The sequence below is a fragment of the Atractosteus spatula genome, chromosome 21, assembly GCF_055471065.1.
Source record: "Atractosteus spatula isolate fAtrSpa1 chromosome 21, fAtrSpa1.hap1, whole genome shotgun sequence".
Taxonomy (NCBI): domain Eukaryota; kingdom Metazoa; phylum Chordata; class Actinopteri; order Semionotiformes; family Lepisosteidae; genus Atractosteus; species Atractosteus spatula.
The window spans coordinates 6,349,160-6,364,966 of NC_142726.1; the positions used below are offsets into that span (position 1 = coordinate 6,349,160).

Sequence of the window (15,807 nt, forward strand, 5' to 3'; positions counted from 1 at the left end):
CGTGTGAAACAATCCATCACCCACACACTGAAGCCAGTACAAATGAAACAGAACTACCCCCTGCAGTTTCATCATCATTATCATAAGAGGCATTAAAAATGAGAATTATAAGTAGTGCTAATTTAAAATGAAATAGTAATACAGTGTTTTTTAATCTCAATAATGCTTTTTAAAAAAAATAATTTCACTTCCAAATATCACACGTCAGTTTCATTAAAACAATTTATTCATGTAATAAAACGACTGGACTTGCTCTCATGATTCTCTGTTAGGGCAAATCACCTATTTTGCAAATCAAACCACCTTTTTTTTTCCCTTTTGGAGAACTCGAAATAAATTTGCATTAAGGCAACACTGAGGTCTGCACCTCCTAGCCTGCTTTTGTGCAGATGGTTGAATCAAATCAACCACCTTTACTTCAAATTAAAAAAGTGTAAACGCTTAACAGGGAAACTTTCTTTTTAAATAAACAGACATCTGATGTGCAATAACTGTAATACAAAAGGCAGACGACCTTGTGACTTGAAGATTAATGCTGCTGTTTATTTTCCTGATAGATCAAACAGGTGAATCAGTCACTGTAACCTTGGGGTGGCTGCATCTCTCTTTTATTTCAGCACAGAACAGTTGGATCTTCTTCTGCTGTGCAATGTACAAACACACAATACCAGTGTGTGTTTCACTGTCACCCCTTTGGCACTGCCAGAGACCTTACTGCAGCAACAGACACGGTTTACTAGCTGACTAGCTGACCTCATTGGAAAGAAAGCACCACTCCTTTCCTTTCTGCACCAAACATGGCAAAGCCCTGTAATTCAAGAAACAAGCATTTAGCATTAATCCTGCCTTCGTGTTGCAAAGCCATCTGGGGGCTGGCTCCATAGACAGTTTAATCATCTGGAATTATCAATGGTCAATGGTCACAGAACTAGCAAAACTATAGAAAACATACGACCATGCACCTTTGTTCTGTCAGTCCAGTCAATCCTCCTAGTCCTTCTCTTTTTTTCTGATTCTGGTTCTTCCTTTCTCCTGACAGGTGCAGGTGGGATCCACTCCTCAGGACCAAAGAATCGTGGGATATATTTCCTGCACTCACTTACACGCTCTCGAAGGTAAGTCATCCTGTGGTCTTCATGAGATCGCGCTGGTCACTGACACGTGTGCCCTTCAGGGTTTTTCAGAACTCCGAAGCCCCTGCAGATTGCAGGCACTGGTGGCATTGTATGTGCAGTACTGCCGTGCTGAGCTGTGCTGATGTTTGCATGTATTGAAGGCCAAACGGTTTCTGGAGCTAAGGCGACTGTCATACACTAATGTATGTACTGTACTGTACCTGAGTTTTGTTTTTGGTGTCATTTTACTGCCGTTGGGCAAAGTTTCCTTAAAATCTTGCAGAGTGATGGTGATCTGTTAAGGTACAGAAGGTGCTTCTGAGGATAGTTTGCATTAAGGTGTGCCCCCTGTCTTCAGCTCTGTTTCATGAATGAGAATCCCATCCAGCCCCTGTGGTAACACGAAAAATACGCTTAAGTCTTAGCAAAACAGTTCATGTTTCATTGTGTTCCTTGAAAGCCAATAGTAATAGTAAGAGATAGTAAGAGGCCCCAATCGATTAAATACATCTTCTGCACCTCTGCAGCCAACTGGTTCAGCCCTCCAGCACATCAGACCTCTCTGCTGTGCTTCACTGGCAACAACATATGCTCTAGTTGCCAGGGCAACTTGTTGAAACTCTGCTATTTTAAGCTCTTTCTATTTTTAAAAGCCACTCATCTCTGACTTCCATGCTTTATGAAGACAGATATTCCTTCTATTTCTGGATCCTCCTACGCATTTCTGAATCCTGCCTTTTCTATAATTAGCAAAGTGGCTATTTATGAAGAGAAATGAAAGAAAAGCAATTCGTGCCCAAAGGCAGTGTGACCTGTTCATCCCTAGATTAACGGGTTTATCACTCATTAATCTCCTAAATTATTTATTTCCTTTGGCTATTTACATTATCAATCCAAATGAGACCTTCCTAATTTCTAATTAATATCCTGCAGAGATAGTTTGTTTTTTTAAGGATGCTACCCACTTAATGTTTGCAGTCCTAATATTCATTTAGTCTCATCATGACCATTATTTTTAGATTGGAAAATGTTGGCTGCATTTCGTTGATTGTCTGAAAATGATGATGTTCAATGTTGAATTAAAAACATTCTCTTACCTGTAAATAGAACTGGAGTACATCTCCAGCTCCTTTCTGAATTAAATATGGCACAATTGAAGGAATGGAAATGAAGCTCCTACTGCATAGTGATTTGAGCCATTCTAGGTTTTGTCAGCTGCTGACTTGTGTGTGTAGCTTCAGCTGTTGGCTGTGTCATGCTTGTTATCTTAATTGTAAACATACAGTATTCATCAATATGGAACAACATGCTAAGCAATGGGAGTTTAATTCCACAACATGAGTTTCCTTCTCTCAAATGCCGATGTTTGATATATAAAAAGACAGTCAAAAGAATGCAACCCCATCTATATTAAATCATTTGTTTGTTAGTAAGCTAATTGATCCAGTTTTCCTTGAAGGGTCTCATTATGGATCCTGAAGAGATAAATCACTATCTCAGTAGCTTTTCCAAACACTAAATTCACACAGCCTAGACCATCATCATGTCCGAAGTGCCAAAAGGTGAAGCTGAAGATTCAGGACAACTGAAGCCCCTTGAAAATCATGAGGAGTGACATCACCATCACCAAGCTGATCACAGCATGTTTGCATTTGCGTTTAGACTGAGTTTATTACCCAATATGATACCAGAAACCTGACGATGTTTACAAAAAGCTTCACAATGAACACAGCAAGAACCTCCACATAAAACAATAATTTAATAATTTGCTTGTGATACACTAAGATGGTTGACAGCACGGCAGTAGCCTCGATAATCTAGAAACAAATGAATATATTTACATTTATTAATTAAGACCAAATTAAATTGCAGTTGATTGCTAAAAAGTGTAGCATGTGACAATGTGTGTGAGCCTTTGGTTAGCTTTGAGATCCTTGTTGAGCTCTAGAGCATGGGTGCTACCTGTAGGTGTCCCAGGGATATACTGTGCAGAGTGGAAATATAGCCTTAGCTGTCTAATGGGACTGTGGTTGTAGAGAGTAACAGGGACAACTTATTTTTCAAACTAAATCAAACAGGCCAGGAAACCCCAACAGTCTTCCACAGTCTTCCACAGCATGTCATCAGCATTGGTAGTCTAGAAGCAAATGAAGGATATACTGTACTGTAAAACCAAACCAGGGCAATGAAATTACAGTTCATTTAAAATACTTTAATTTGATGGACAGGATAAACTATTCACTGATGTGGATAGCATCATCTAAATCCAATAAAGGGAGCAGTATCAGTGAGCAGAATGACACACAGGACCAAACTTTATGAAGGTGATTTGTCACCATTCCTCAAGTCTCATTGTGTTCAAATGTTAATTTAGCACCTCGTAAAAACAGTTTTTCAACATTAGTGCTTGTGGCAATTTTAATTGCTTGAGAGTATTTATGCTGTTGGTTTATTGACAGTGCAGGACTCCCAAGATTTAATTTCCAGTTCACCTAGGGTCCCCCACAGAGGTGGGTGGCAAAAGAATGCAGTTGTCAGTGGTGAAAGGAGCCGAACAGACAGCTCACAGGGTACACAAGGCTGGTTAAGAAGCTTAATGAACATGCAAACTTAAATTATGCAGAACTGTAGGCAGGAGAGTGGATTTGAGATAGCTTTACTTTGAATAATAATTAGCTGGTGTAGCGAGATTAGGAGCACAAGTTTAATTCTAGTGACACCATGAAGGTAGAGTAAATCACTCCTGTAGAAGGCAGACAAGGTGCTCAACACTGCATCTGAACAGCAGAAAGCAAAGCAGTAATGTTTGTGGAGATGACAATTAAGCTGTCACAGCTACAAGCAGTGGCACGGGGTGTGCTGCTTAGCTAATCAAGTATATTACACTGTGAGAGGCTGGGAATTTTGGTAATTCTTTCAAAATTCAAATGGAGGCATTGAAATGAGTGGAGGAGCTTTACTGCTATTTGAGTCTTTTGCATTAAGGAAACATTATACATTATTTCCCTGGGTGGCAAAAGAAAACTTGCTTCTTGTGGCAAATTACATTAAGGACGAAGGAGAGAATCAAGTTCATAGGAAACTGTGTGAGTCTGTTTGCAAGTCAATGTGCATGTTCCTTTGGATTGTGTGTGTGAGGACCTGCTGGAGAACGTCCTCAGCTGTAACAGGAGTGATCTGATTGCACATGACCACAACATAATATGTAGTGAGGTTAATTGTACTAAAGAATGGGATGAAGAATTGTTCAGCGTCAGACGTGTTACATAGAAATGTGATACTCACTTCAGTAAAACAGGAAGAGCAAAGAGTGAAGCTGGAGCATTGTGAGAGATCGGATTCTGCAGGCTGAACCCCAGCTGCCCCTTGAAGATTCAAACACACAAAGTCCAGAGACAGAATGAATGTTATTTTTAAGTGGCTCAAGTTTTTTCCCCTTAACGTCAAGATCAGTGAAAGCAAACAAATCATTCTGCGTGCAACAAAAGTATAAGAGCAGGGGTGTTATGACCCCAGTGTCCCAGTGGCCCTTACCAATCATGGCCTCCTGATAATCCCCATCTGTGAATTGGCTTCATAACTCTGCTCTCCTCCCGACTAATAGCTGATGTGTGGTAAGGGTACTGGCTAATTCTGGCTGCATATTGGTGAAGGTGGAGGGGAGTCCACTTTGAGTTGAGTGTCCAGAAAAGCACTATATACCGTAAGTGTAAGGATTATTATATGTGCTGCTACTTGGCCCGATGTGATGACTGTCCAGCACAGTCTGGAACAGGCACGTGCTGTGTGGCAGGGGTTGGCACAGATAACACGGCATTAAGAGCAGTGTACACAGGTCTGAGATTCTAAAGGTAGCAAAAGCAAAACTGGAGCAGGAATAGATACAGTAGTACGAGAAACTTGCGTTAACAGAAACACGCACACATTAACATTCCCTTAAACAGAGAATTCTGGGCCTTCCAAGATGGAGACATCAGCCACTGCTGCTGGTGAAATAAGTGATCTCGACCAATGCGCTAAAAAAGCCCAGTGAAGATATTGCTTTCTCTCCAATTTATTCACTTGGCAGGCTTCTCTACCGAAGACAGCTCACCGTGGTTACAACAATCAAAACATGATGAGTGACAAATGCTGGAAACACACTGTGATGCTCATGTCCCTCGTGAACTGCCTGTAGGCGAAGTGCCCACTTCATAGTAAATGAGTCAGAGATGCGATCTGGCCTCATAAGCCACAGGGCGCGATAAGATACATGATACAATAGCAAATGCAGTTGCTTATTTAACGCTGGTCCTGATACCAGGAAACACTGAACGAAAGGAAAGTTACAGACAGATGCTGAAAGCGTTTTCCATTTAAATTTGAGCTATCCTTAGCCATCCGTTATTAAAAGCAGTTGAAAGTTGTAGTCGGCTGATGCATGTGCATAGCCACGATTGGCCACTGACTGATTGATCCTAGGCCTACCCAATTAGTCCAAAGTAATTTAAGATTTTTTTCCCCTTGTTTGCTGAGATGATTTGCTTTTAATGAAACGTGTTTCATTTTTTTCATCGTATATGATTTTGCTATTGGCTCGCTCAATCTTTCGTGACAAATTAAAAAAATTATGTAAATGAAGTGGGGCGGTGCATGTTTAGCCATAGCCTAATTAGTCATTTGTGTCGTGAGACACTTAGAGCTATCTAGTGCTAGGTTTTTGGTTTATTAGCCAACATGGCAAAACCAATATATATAATATTGTAACACAACGCGGTTCAGGGGGGTGCCCTTGCCGTATCAGGTCGGCCCCGCAGCGTCGGGGGCTCGAACCCAGGACTCCGGCGCCACTCAACAGTGACCCAGCTTGTTAAGCTAAAGAGATCTCCCTCCAACCCGGGGGCTGTGGTCCTGCTATCACAGGGAAGGGCGGTGACGTCACCGTTCTGGTAAGCCGGCTCTTACACAGTGCCTGTCGGCCGTATGCGTTACAATATATACATATAGCATATATCTACGTTTTTCAAAAAGCTGCCTGTAGATGACCAGACCAGTCCCGAAACAAATACGACACACGAGATGCTACAGGCATCTTGGGGTTTAAGGAGAACAGTCTGGCTTCCCGAATACAAGTGTTTCTGGACCGCAACTGCTCCAGGGGCGCCGTACAATGACAGACCCTGTGCTCTCACCCCAGGCTCTCTCCCTATCTGTGTGTCTGTGTGTCTCATGGAGAGCAAGCTGGGGTATGCGAAAAGATCATTCCTAATGCAAGAAATTGTAAAGGGTTAATAAGGTGATGTTATCATTTAAAAAAAAGCAGCTCGATACACGCTCGACCTGTAGGAGTTAAGCACGAAGAGGTTCTTAACTTTATCCTGTAAACGGATTACAAGTTTTGGAATGCATGAATAATATTAATATAATATTGACGGATAAATGCGTGTATGCATTTTACAGATAACTATTCAGATCGCCACTAAATGCCCTGCAGTATTTTTAAGTGAACGACGTTTACAGAGCTAAAATACATCCAAAGTATGTATTTGACGCTTTTATTAGCAGACCATTCTTTCAGTTAAAGGTACGATGAATTGGTTAGCACTGTAATGCGACTATAACAATTCAGTGTTAAGTATTGTGAGAAGTCACGAATTTCCAAATTAGGTGCCTTTTGGCTCGAAAATAGAATACTGATTTCGTGGGTTTCATACAAGTTTAAAAGCATCATGAAGGATCAAACCAAAGATCAATCTTAATATTTTAATACCTTTGCAGTTTTTATTCTCATGGCGCCTCACTCGGTATTACCCTTGGGGCGATGCATTTACTCCAACCTCTGAAACCCATACCTGCGTGCACGTTCTTCTGGTATGTTATGCTCAAGTCCGTTTTCCTTTGCTTTCCCTACTGTGACACGCTGTTGCCAAACACATAACTGTGAGATACCATCGCGACAAGACCTCCGCAGCCTGTCATGATAGGGACCCCGTGTATATCGCATGTATATCGCGCAGTGTATATCGTCGCAACAAAGGTCTCATATCAGGACATGATATACCCAGATAGGACGTGTCGGGATATATGGACTTTGTGTCGCGAAATTGGGTCAGCATATACTGTCATGTATGTCTTATTGCAACATATGGACTCCATGTCGCGACATGGGGGCGTGACATTTTGTTGGAGTATGTCATATCACGATTTACAGGCTTCATGTCGCGACATGAGGGGTGGGCGTTTTGGCTCGGCATGTCATATCGCGATATAGGATCTATCATGTCGCGACATTGGGGGTGGGCGTTTTGACTGGGCATGTCATATCGCGATATAGGATCTAGCCTGTCGCGACATGGGGCGGGCCATTTTTGCCGGGCAGGTGTCATATCGCGATATGCGGGCTTCATGTCGCGATATGGGCGCTGGGGCGTTTGTCATATCGCGATATGTGGACTCCGTGTCGCGACATGGGGAAGGGCGTTTTGTCGGGGGTACGCCATATCGCGATATGCGGGCTCCATGTCACGACATGGTGGCGGGGCCGTTTTGTCGGGTTATGTCATATCGTGATATATGGATTTAATGTCCATAGTGGCGGCAAGACAGTGATGCTTCAGTCGCAATGGGTATCGCGATGTGATCGTGATGCGCGCACTGTTATCGTGACATGCTATCGGAGACGTGAACGCGCTGTGAATGCCATGACATTCTTTGTCTGCTACTCTGTTTTGACCTCATTGCGACTTCTCTTAGATTGATCAGTAATTGGAAACCAAAGGATGTGTTACTGTATATCCAGCGTGCTCATACAGCACACACGGTTCACCGGGGCTACAGTATTTGGACCAGGAAGAACATCCATCACCTGTGTATCTACATGTTCTCGGAACTTCCGCTGTGGCGCTCTACCCAATCAGAGTGTCGATTCTCACTCTTCACCCAATCGCGGCCCGACCTGTTCGCGGGTTTAGCCAATCACGGCTCTGACAGCTGTTCAAGCCAGCAGCGCCAGGTGGATCGGCTTGTTCACTGTCGGTGAGAATCTATTTTTAAAATGCTTTTCTTATTTGCAAAATAACTACATCGGCTTATTTTTTAACGTGTTTATTATTTCATGTCCCATACTCTTCGAAATAAATACATTATTTTCTTTGCAATATAACTGTCAAAGCTGTTTTCTGTAATGAATACATGGTATTTGAACAATTTTAATCGTATATTTAATGTAGGGGAAACACCTTCTGCTTTGTACTTCAAAAATGAATAGAAATGTAGTGTCTATGATCATTATATTATGATGTTTGTGCTTTCAATTTTGTTTTTTTATTGTTAAGTTATATCGATCTTGAAAATAATACCTAAAAATATGAATATAGGCTCTCGTGATGTGTTCGCTGGGGCACAGTAGCGTTCGACAGCCTAGGTAATTAATGCTTAACGTGTGTATGTGTGTGAGTGAGAGAGAGAGAGAGTGTATATTTATAAGGTTCCGCTAATTCTGCTGTTTGGTTATACCGCTCGAAGACTGCATTGTAAATTGGAGGTGTGCCCCTATGCTGGCAGGACGGTCAGTTAGAGCCCGGGCAACCCAATTTTGCACAGGCCCACCCAAAAATCAATTCCTGGCTACCCCCCTGGGCCGGGAGTCGAGGTTTGTAATTTTTTACAGCTGTCAGTGCTTTAACAAACTTTCCCTCTCACAGAAGACCCTTGTAAGCATTCCTGGGTGTTTTCCAGAATTCACTGCCTCAAGAATCGCTGTATTACAGAGTCGTGCTAGCAACTACCTGAGGTACAGAGCCATAGTGAAGGCATAAGCAGTGCTCTGTGAGAGCTCACAGTGAGGAGGATTGTTCGCTGTTCATACAGTACATCAGCTTCTTTTAGGATGGTTCTGGGTTGCTAACAGCCCTATCCTGTCCTAAAATGGCCAGCTTACAGCTATTCTGGTGGCCTTTAAACGTGCCCTGGGTACAAGAGAATTTTTAGAGACTTGTCTGAAAAAAATGTAATATGCTTAGAAATAATGTTCCATGAAAGAAACTCCATAAATGAATGATTGTTATTATTAAAACATTTCATACACGAATAATGTTATTATTGTCATTTTTGAACTAGTTCTATGTTTAGACTAGGTTTGCAAAAACTGTGTAGCAGCACACATTTGAAATTTAAATATTTGGGAGTAAATGCAGTAGGTGTTGAAACACTGAATGCTCATCTGTTTTGGGTTTTGGTACAATGTACAAGATTAGCACAAGAATAGCACTGTGGTGTGATACATACAGAGTACTTTGGGCACAAACATTCATATTCCATTAATTCTGTATTATTCAGCTCCTGAAGAGAGAGAGAAAAAAGGCTGTTAAATTGTTCCAGTTAAGCCAATAATAAAATTAAGAAGTACCTACAAATACAGCAGCCCCACAAGGCTGAAGGTATCTGCACAGACTTCAAGCTGGTCTCTAGAAGTGAAGATTTCGCTACCACCAGCCCAAAGAAAGACGTTCTTTCATCTCACTCACGCCTTCACTGGAGCCCCTGAAACTCTGCATAGACGTACACAAACGAGCACTGCTGCCTGACGTGGTGCGTTGTGAAAACAGCAGACCTGTACCGGTTTGTGTGCTGTTGTTTCTCTGTCCTTTGTCCTCCGTTGCTTTTGTTTGATAGCGATAATAATGATGGTGGAAAACTGGTTTTCAATGACTAGCCTCAGTTTATTCAGCCTATAGAAACCCAGTCTACTACCAGTCCTCGCAAATACAGACAGCAAACTGAGTTGTTTGTGAACACCACTGGATTGTTCTCCTTCTTTGTGCTTTATGGAGGGGAAAATGCTTCACTCCTCATTATAACATCACTGAGCACATATTCTACATCTCAGTGAAAAACACAACAGGATATTTGTGAAACTATTATCATGTCTGGGTTTGCAGTGCAAATGCAAAATTTGAAACATTTTACTAGAAAAGCCCCAGCTAACACCACAATATTTTTGGTACCTAATGCTCAGAAATGCATGGCAATCATCACTCTAAACTACCTCACTGATGGGCAAAATGTATTGTTTGTTGGAAAGATGCTCTCAAGTCTTGTGAGATAACAATGGATAATGGTTACAGTTTTTACTCATTGATCAATATGTTTTTGAATTGCTAACATTAGTTAAATTATAGGCGCTGTTATTCAATAACACTCTTCTTTATTGTTGCCAAGAGAAAAATGCTTGATGTCCTTAAGAGGTGTTTGTATTTTCATATGACAATCCCTGATTTAATTTTCACTCAGAATATTTACCAGTGTAGGGACAGATGGCATAGTGGAACAAAGATATCAGGAAGCCTACAGTTACATCACAGACCCATTGTTGGTTTTAAAGGTTTAATCAAATGCAACCATCTGTCTTCCGCTCAGCCTCCATGACTCCCTGATCACAGCAGTCCAGGAGGAGCTATGTGAAGATGAATTAGTTCAGGCTCGGGATATATGATACAACATAACTGCAATTGAGGTTTCCACCTTCTCTTAGCCCTGCTGACCAGCTTAAAGACATATTAAATCTAATCTAAAAGGGACACACTTTTAAACCGAAGTAGTTCCATAACACCAAAAGGAGAAGCAACCATCCCTCTGACTCTTTAACTTTGCTCCTTAGAATCCAGGGAAATCCAGCACTTGTTCATTGATTTTAAATGTTTCCAGCTTTATTTTACATTTAAAACACAGTTCTGGGTACTAAACCTAAGATGGCAACGGCTCACTGTGCATCATCTGCCTGATTTCTTTGTCTCAAAAACCTGCTTTTGAAAAGCAAAAAAAAAAAGACGGCCCATTGTATGGGGTCTCCAGAGGTTAGCAGGGCTGAGAGACTGTGTTTGTCTGTTTCTTCCCCCAGCAGGGGAGCACACACTGACCCCTGAAGGCTGGACATTGATCACTCGTGCCTCTGGCCTGTGATCCATCAAGGCGCGGGGAGGAGGGGGCAGCCAGCCTATAGCAGCTAAGACAGCCTTTGCAGCGTCTGCTTGCAAAAACCTGCCGACCTCAACGGTTTGGGCGTGACGTCGACCCTCCTCCCGAAGCCAGGCTCAGCTCGCACCAGTCTCATCAGCGTTAATTGCCCAGTATGCTGAACAAGGTGTGCATGACCAGACGGGGTCATGAAGCAAAGGATCAGGCCACTCTTGCCTGAAACACCTTTAGTGTTTAACATCTTAAGCATTGAATATAAGGCATTATTCCCCTAAACCCTTATACTCAAAGAGTATTTAAGAGAAACTCAAGTGAAAAAATAACTTAAGGTATTAATGCAGTGATGCCTTTCTAGATTAAAGCCCATATGACCCTAAAGATTATGGTAAACACTGTACATGAACACTAATGCCTATTATGTGAACCGCTGGATCACACTCCCATAATGCTAAAAAGAAAGTCTCCTGTTCTGTGCACCTTTAATAACGTTCCCTCGGTTACACCGTCGAGAAAAAAGAGAAATGCTTGCTAAAGCATGACTGGTCACAGGAAATCAATTTTTAAACTGAGTCCCATAACTTGTAATACACCTACTCTAAAGAAAATAAGCGGAAATATAGCATTTGCAAACAATATATTTTTTTTATTCAACACAGACAAAGATCCTGTAACAACCAGACTAAGAACTGAAAAATAAACCCAGTGGTAAAAGAACTAGGTTGCTATGTGATTTTACTTTCCCATTCAGCATTCAATGGCGATACACCCCCATGTGGCACAGCTCAGACAATTGGGCACTCCCATAGATCCATACCTCAGTCTGATCCTCATTGAATTAGCTGGGCAGTACCTGCTACTGTGTTGTTTCATGGCTACTGGCTGGTTGGTATAAAACACAAATACAAAAAAAAGCTTCTTTGAAAGCTTGATATCTAGTACAACAGGAAAGGATCATGTTCAAACCCTGTAGCTGCGTCAGATTTGTTCTAAGATGATTTGTAGTTGTTACGGAAAATCAGCTTTTTAAAATGAATCCACTAGTAATTAGCAGTTGTGTTGGCTTGTAACACTATTAGTAAATCAATCTCTTAGAGCTGGGTTGTCCAGTTCTGGTTCTGGTCCTGGAGGGCTGGTGTCTCCCAAAGGCACCAGCACCTGAAAAGCTGGGATAAATTTTTAAACTGGTCCCTTTAAGTCAGGAAGGAGAAGATTTCAGTAAAGAGCTGGGTTAGAATGAATACCTGCCAGTACGGAGGCCCTCTGTGACCAGGAGAGGACTGAAGTGGTCCTGTGCCTCAGAGGTTTCTAGTCATGCTGATGTCAGTATAAAACCAGTATCCAAATGAAGTGCCTATTTTTCAATCAGTGTTTATTAATAAGATGAGACGAAAGCTCCAAGCTAGTATGAATCCTTTATCATTTATAAACTGTATCACCTCCTACTTTTGTCCATTTTCAAGGCAATTGTGAGTTTGCAGGAAGGAAAGGCTGATTTCGTCTCCAGGGCTAACACATTGACTAACACATTCTTTTGTGTTCAATCATTTCAATCTCTGCTCTTCAGTTTGCTGATTTACTGCCTTCTGTTCTGAGTTTCTGATCCAGCTCTCGCAGAAATGAGGCAATCCTCTGAGCACCGTAGCTTCTGTATAGTATGTTAACATGCGGCAGGTGGTTTGTGAAATATAAAGATTTAATTGTTCCCACCTATGGTAGTCATTTACGGCACCTCTACTCTGGTCTTTTGCAGAGGGGTGCAATGCCCTCATTCCAAAGAGTAATCCAGTCACACACATGGTTAAATATAAACAGCTCTGTCACATACCCGGCTGGCCCCAGAGGGTCTAGAGTGTGGGCAGATGTGTAATACTTGCAGCCTTGAACATTTTAAGACAGACATTTGTGTGTGTACATCTCCAGAGGTGTGGAATAATGGGACTTGAGTGCGCAACTGCAGACAGAGTCATGTCTTTAATAAATAATTTAATAAAGAAATGAGAAAATCAGCTTACTTCAAGCCGAGCAAAATATGTCAGTGGCATCAAGCAAATCAGCATTTTAACACGCGCTGATGTTCAAAAATAAAAAGTTCTCTTCAATCCGTTTGTTTAGAGGCAGGAGGGTTTGTTTATTTTGGTAGCAAAAAAAAAAACCCCTCCAGTACTAGCAGTAAATTTACACTATTGCCACGTGGTCAGGGGAAGCTGGCATTAAAAATTAATTAGTTTCCTATTTACAGGAGGCTAATGGTTAGCATAAATTGCATGTTACAAGTACAGTACATCTTTAAATACATTCATCTTTGCATATATCTACTGCATGAGAAACAGCACAGGGTGTACAGACTGCAAAGCCACTGGAGTAACCAGGAGCAACACTGAACACTGTGCTCATTGTCACTGAATGCTCTGTGAAAACTCCCTAAAAGTACAGAATATCTTTGGTGTCTGATTTGTGGTTGTAACTGATCAAAATAACCAAGAAATAATCCTGTATGGTAAAACAAAACTTCATATTCAGAAATATTGTACTTTATATTGAAAAAGAAATCAAGGTGAAAAGAAATTATTTGTTTTGATATATTTTCTTCTGCAATGCTGCATGGAACACTACTACACTAAGCTTCAACAAACATATTCTTATGTCATATATTTACTGCTCAAGACGTCTGAACAGCTCAAATGTTGTGGCTTTTCTTTTTTTCTTCTTTTCAGCATTGAATTAAACTTCATTTGTTTATTTGTGTCATTAATCATTTAATTCCAAGTACTAGTTTTAACTATCTTAAGTAGGTTGCAGAGGGCACAAGGAAACATTGTGTCTCTTTTCTTTTCTAGTTTTAACTACTTCTATAATAAATTATCATAAGAAATATGAGCGTTCTTACTGCAACCCAACACCAAGTTCCAAAAAACATTTATTCAGATTTACTTTTCAAAATTATTCCAGTAGTGACAAAATAATAAACAGTCATTGTCCTTCATTGCTTAGTACAGTTGGTAAGTGTACAGGAATTCCTCATGTGAGGATGATGATTAGTATAGGTCAATATGAGTTACACTGAAAATCCAATTCTGAAATACAGAAATTTGCAAACAAAAGTTCAAAATTTTGAAGTTTTCTTTTTATCCCCAATAACTAAGTAGATTTGAAGTCCTTCTGTAATAAAATGGGATTGGAGAGATGCCATTGTTCTTTCTTGGATGCTCTCACACAATTTTAGAAGGTGAATAATTTTTATTTCTGAGCATTTTTATTAAGTTCTGTCTTTTCTTACCTCATACTTTTTATGCTTTTAGTATGGATAAAAATATCGCTTTAAATATGCATCTCAGGGGGCTGGCATTTATGTTCCAGCAGGATTCAGCTGTTTCTTTCAGTCCACAGGTGTCAAGGATATTCAGCGCTGACTGTAAAGGAGATTAAATTATTACCTTCATCCAGCCTCTGTTTCCTGTGGTGCCATTGGCTCGTAAATCATTTGCATTGATTAAGCGGGAAATGCGCTACATTTCTGAGCTGTTCTCAAGAGTTTTACTTTCCTGGACAGCTGATCAATAAGGAAGGTGACATAATATTGTTTGAGAACAGAAAACTGTCTGCTGACTTAATTTGTCTTGGAGATTATGTGCAGACACAGTCGTGGCAAATTAAAATGAACACCCACAAAAAAGTTGTTCAGTGCTCCCACAGTCTGCTTGGCCAAGCAGCTGCAATCAAGAGCATTGCTATTCTGGAAACCAGTTCAAAGAAGAGTAATAAAGTTAAAAATTTTGCCTTAAATTAATGCCTTACATTCCTTTAAGGATAAAGTAATAGACTCTTTTTAGTATTCAACTCTGGAAACCATAGAGGGAACAGGATAGGAGTATTTAATATCCTAAAAGCACAGAACACACTTCAAGACCGATAGGGAACTATTAAGTTTTTAAGGACTCAAGTGGAAAATTGATGGGTTTTTGATTAAGACTGAAAAAAGGCGGAATAAAGAAAATCCCAGCTTAAATTTACTTTCTCTCCCTATCCTCATCTGGGTCACAACCAGTCAGAAATCACACCATTTCCACTGCATGGAAGATTACAAGTCCAATTCAATAAATGGCAGACTGTCTGGGACCCAAGGCTGTGACTCATGATATTCCTATCCTACAAGTTCAGATATTACAGCTGCTGCCTTATTTTTGCTTACTCAACACTTAGAACATATCAACTTAGAGTGACCCTTTCTGAAGGTCCCAGTCAGAACTGCCCAGTCCATCACTCACATACACATATAGCAGTTGAACATGCATGCTAACATTACTTAACGGGCATAGTCCATATGCTGGTGTTGTGAATAAACTGCTGAGCCAAGCTGTGGATGGAGCCCATTCAGAAATAGACGAGGTCCTTAATTCAACAAAAAAACTACTTAATCAGGATGGGCCAATTGATTTCCTGTTATTGGTAACCATTCTTATGTTTTCATGGGTTTGTGTCAAGCGCATAGCATCTCTTTGTCAGCGATACTCACTGTAATTGTACAATCATAGTACACCAACAGGTGAGGAAGATGCTTGACCACTCAGAGCTGGTTTTCTAAAAGCTCAACGTTTTGGTGGCCAGTCTTGGTCCTGGAGAGCAGTATGGTGTTTTGTTGCACCCAATTTCCCTAAAGAATGAGTTGACCCACTTTGTTATTGAGTTTAATGCATCAATATCACCAGTTGCTCCTGGTATTTAATGACTGGCAGGTTAG

At 40.8% G+C, this 15,807-nt stretch overlaps 1 protein-coding gene across 1 annotated transcript in view; it reads left to right on the forward strand.

The window, feature by feature from the left end:
• smpd3 (sphingomyelin phosphodiesterase 3) overlaps positions 1-15,807 on the forward strand; it is a 79,474-nt gene that overhangs the window by 49,540 nt on the left and 14,127 nt on the right. Inside the window, exon 3 of the mRNA XM_088938759.1 lies at positions 1,040-1,115. Coding sequence (XP_088794885.1) covers positions 1,040-1,115 — 76 coding nt within the window. The remainder of the gene's footprint in view (positions 1-1,039; positions 1,116-15,807) is intronic.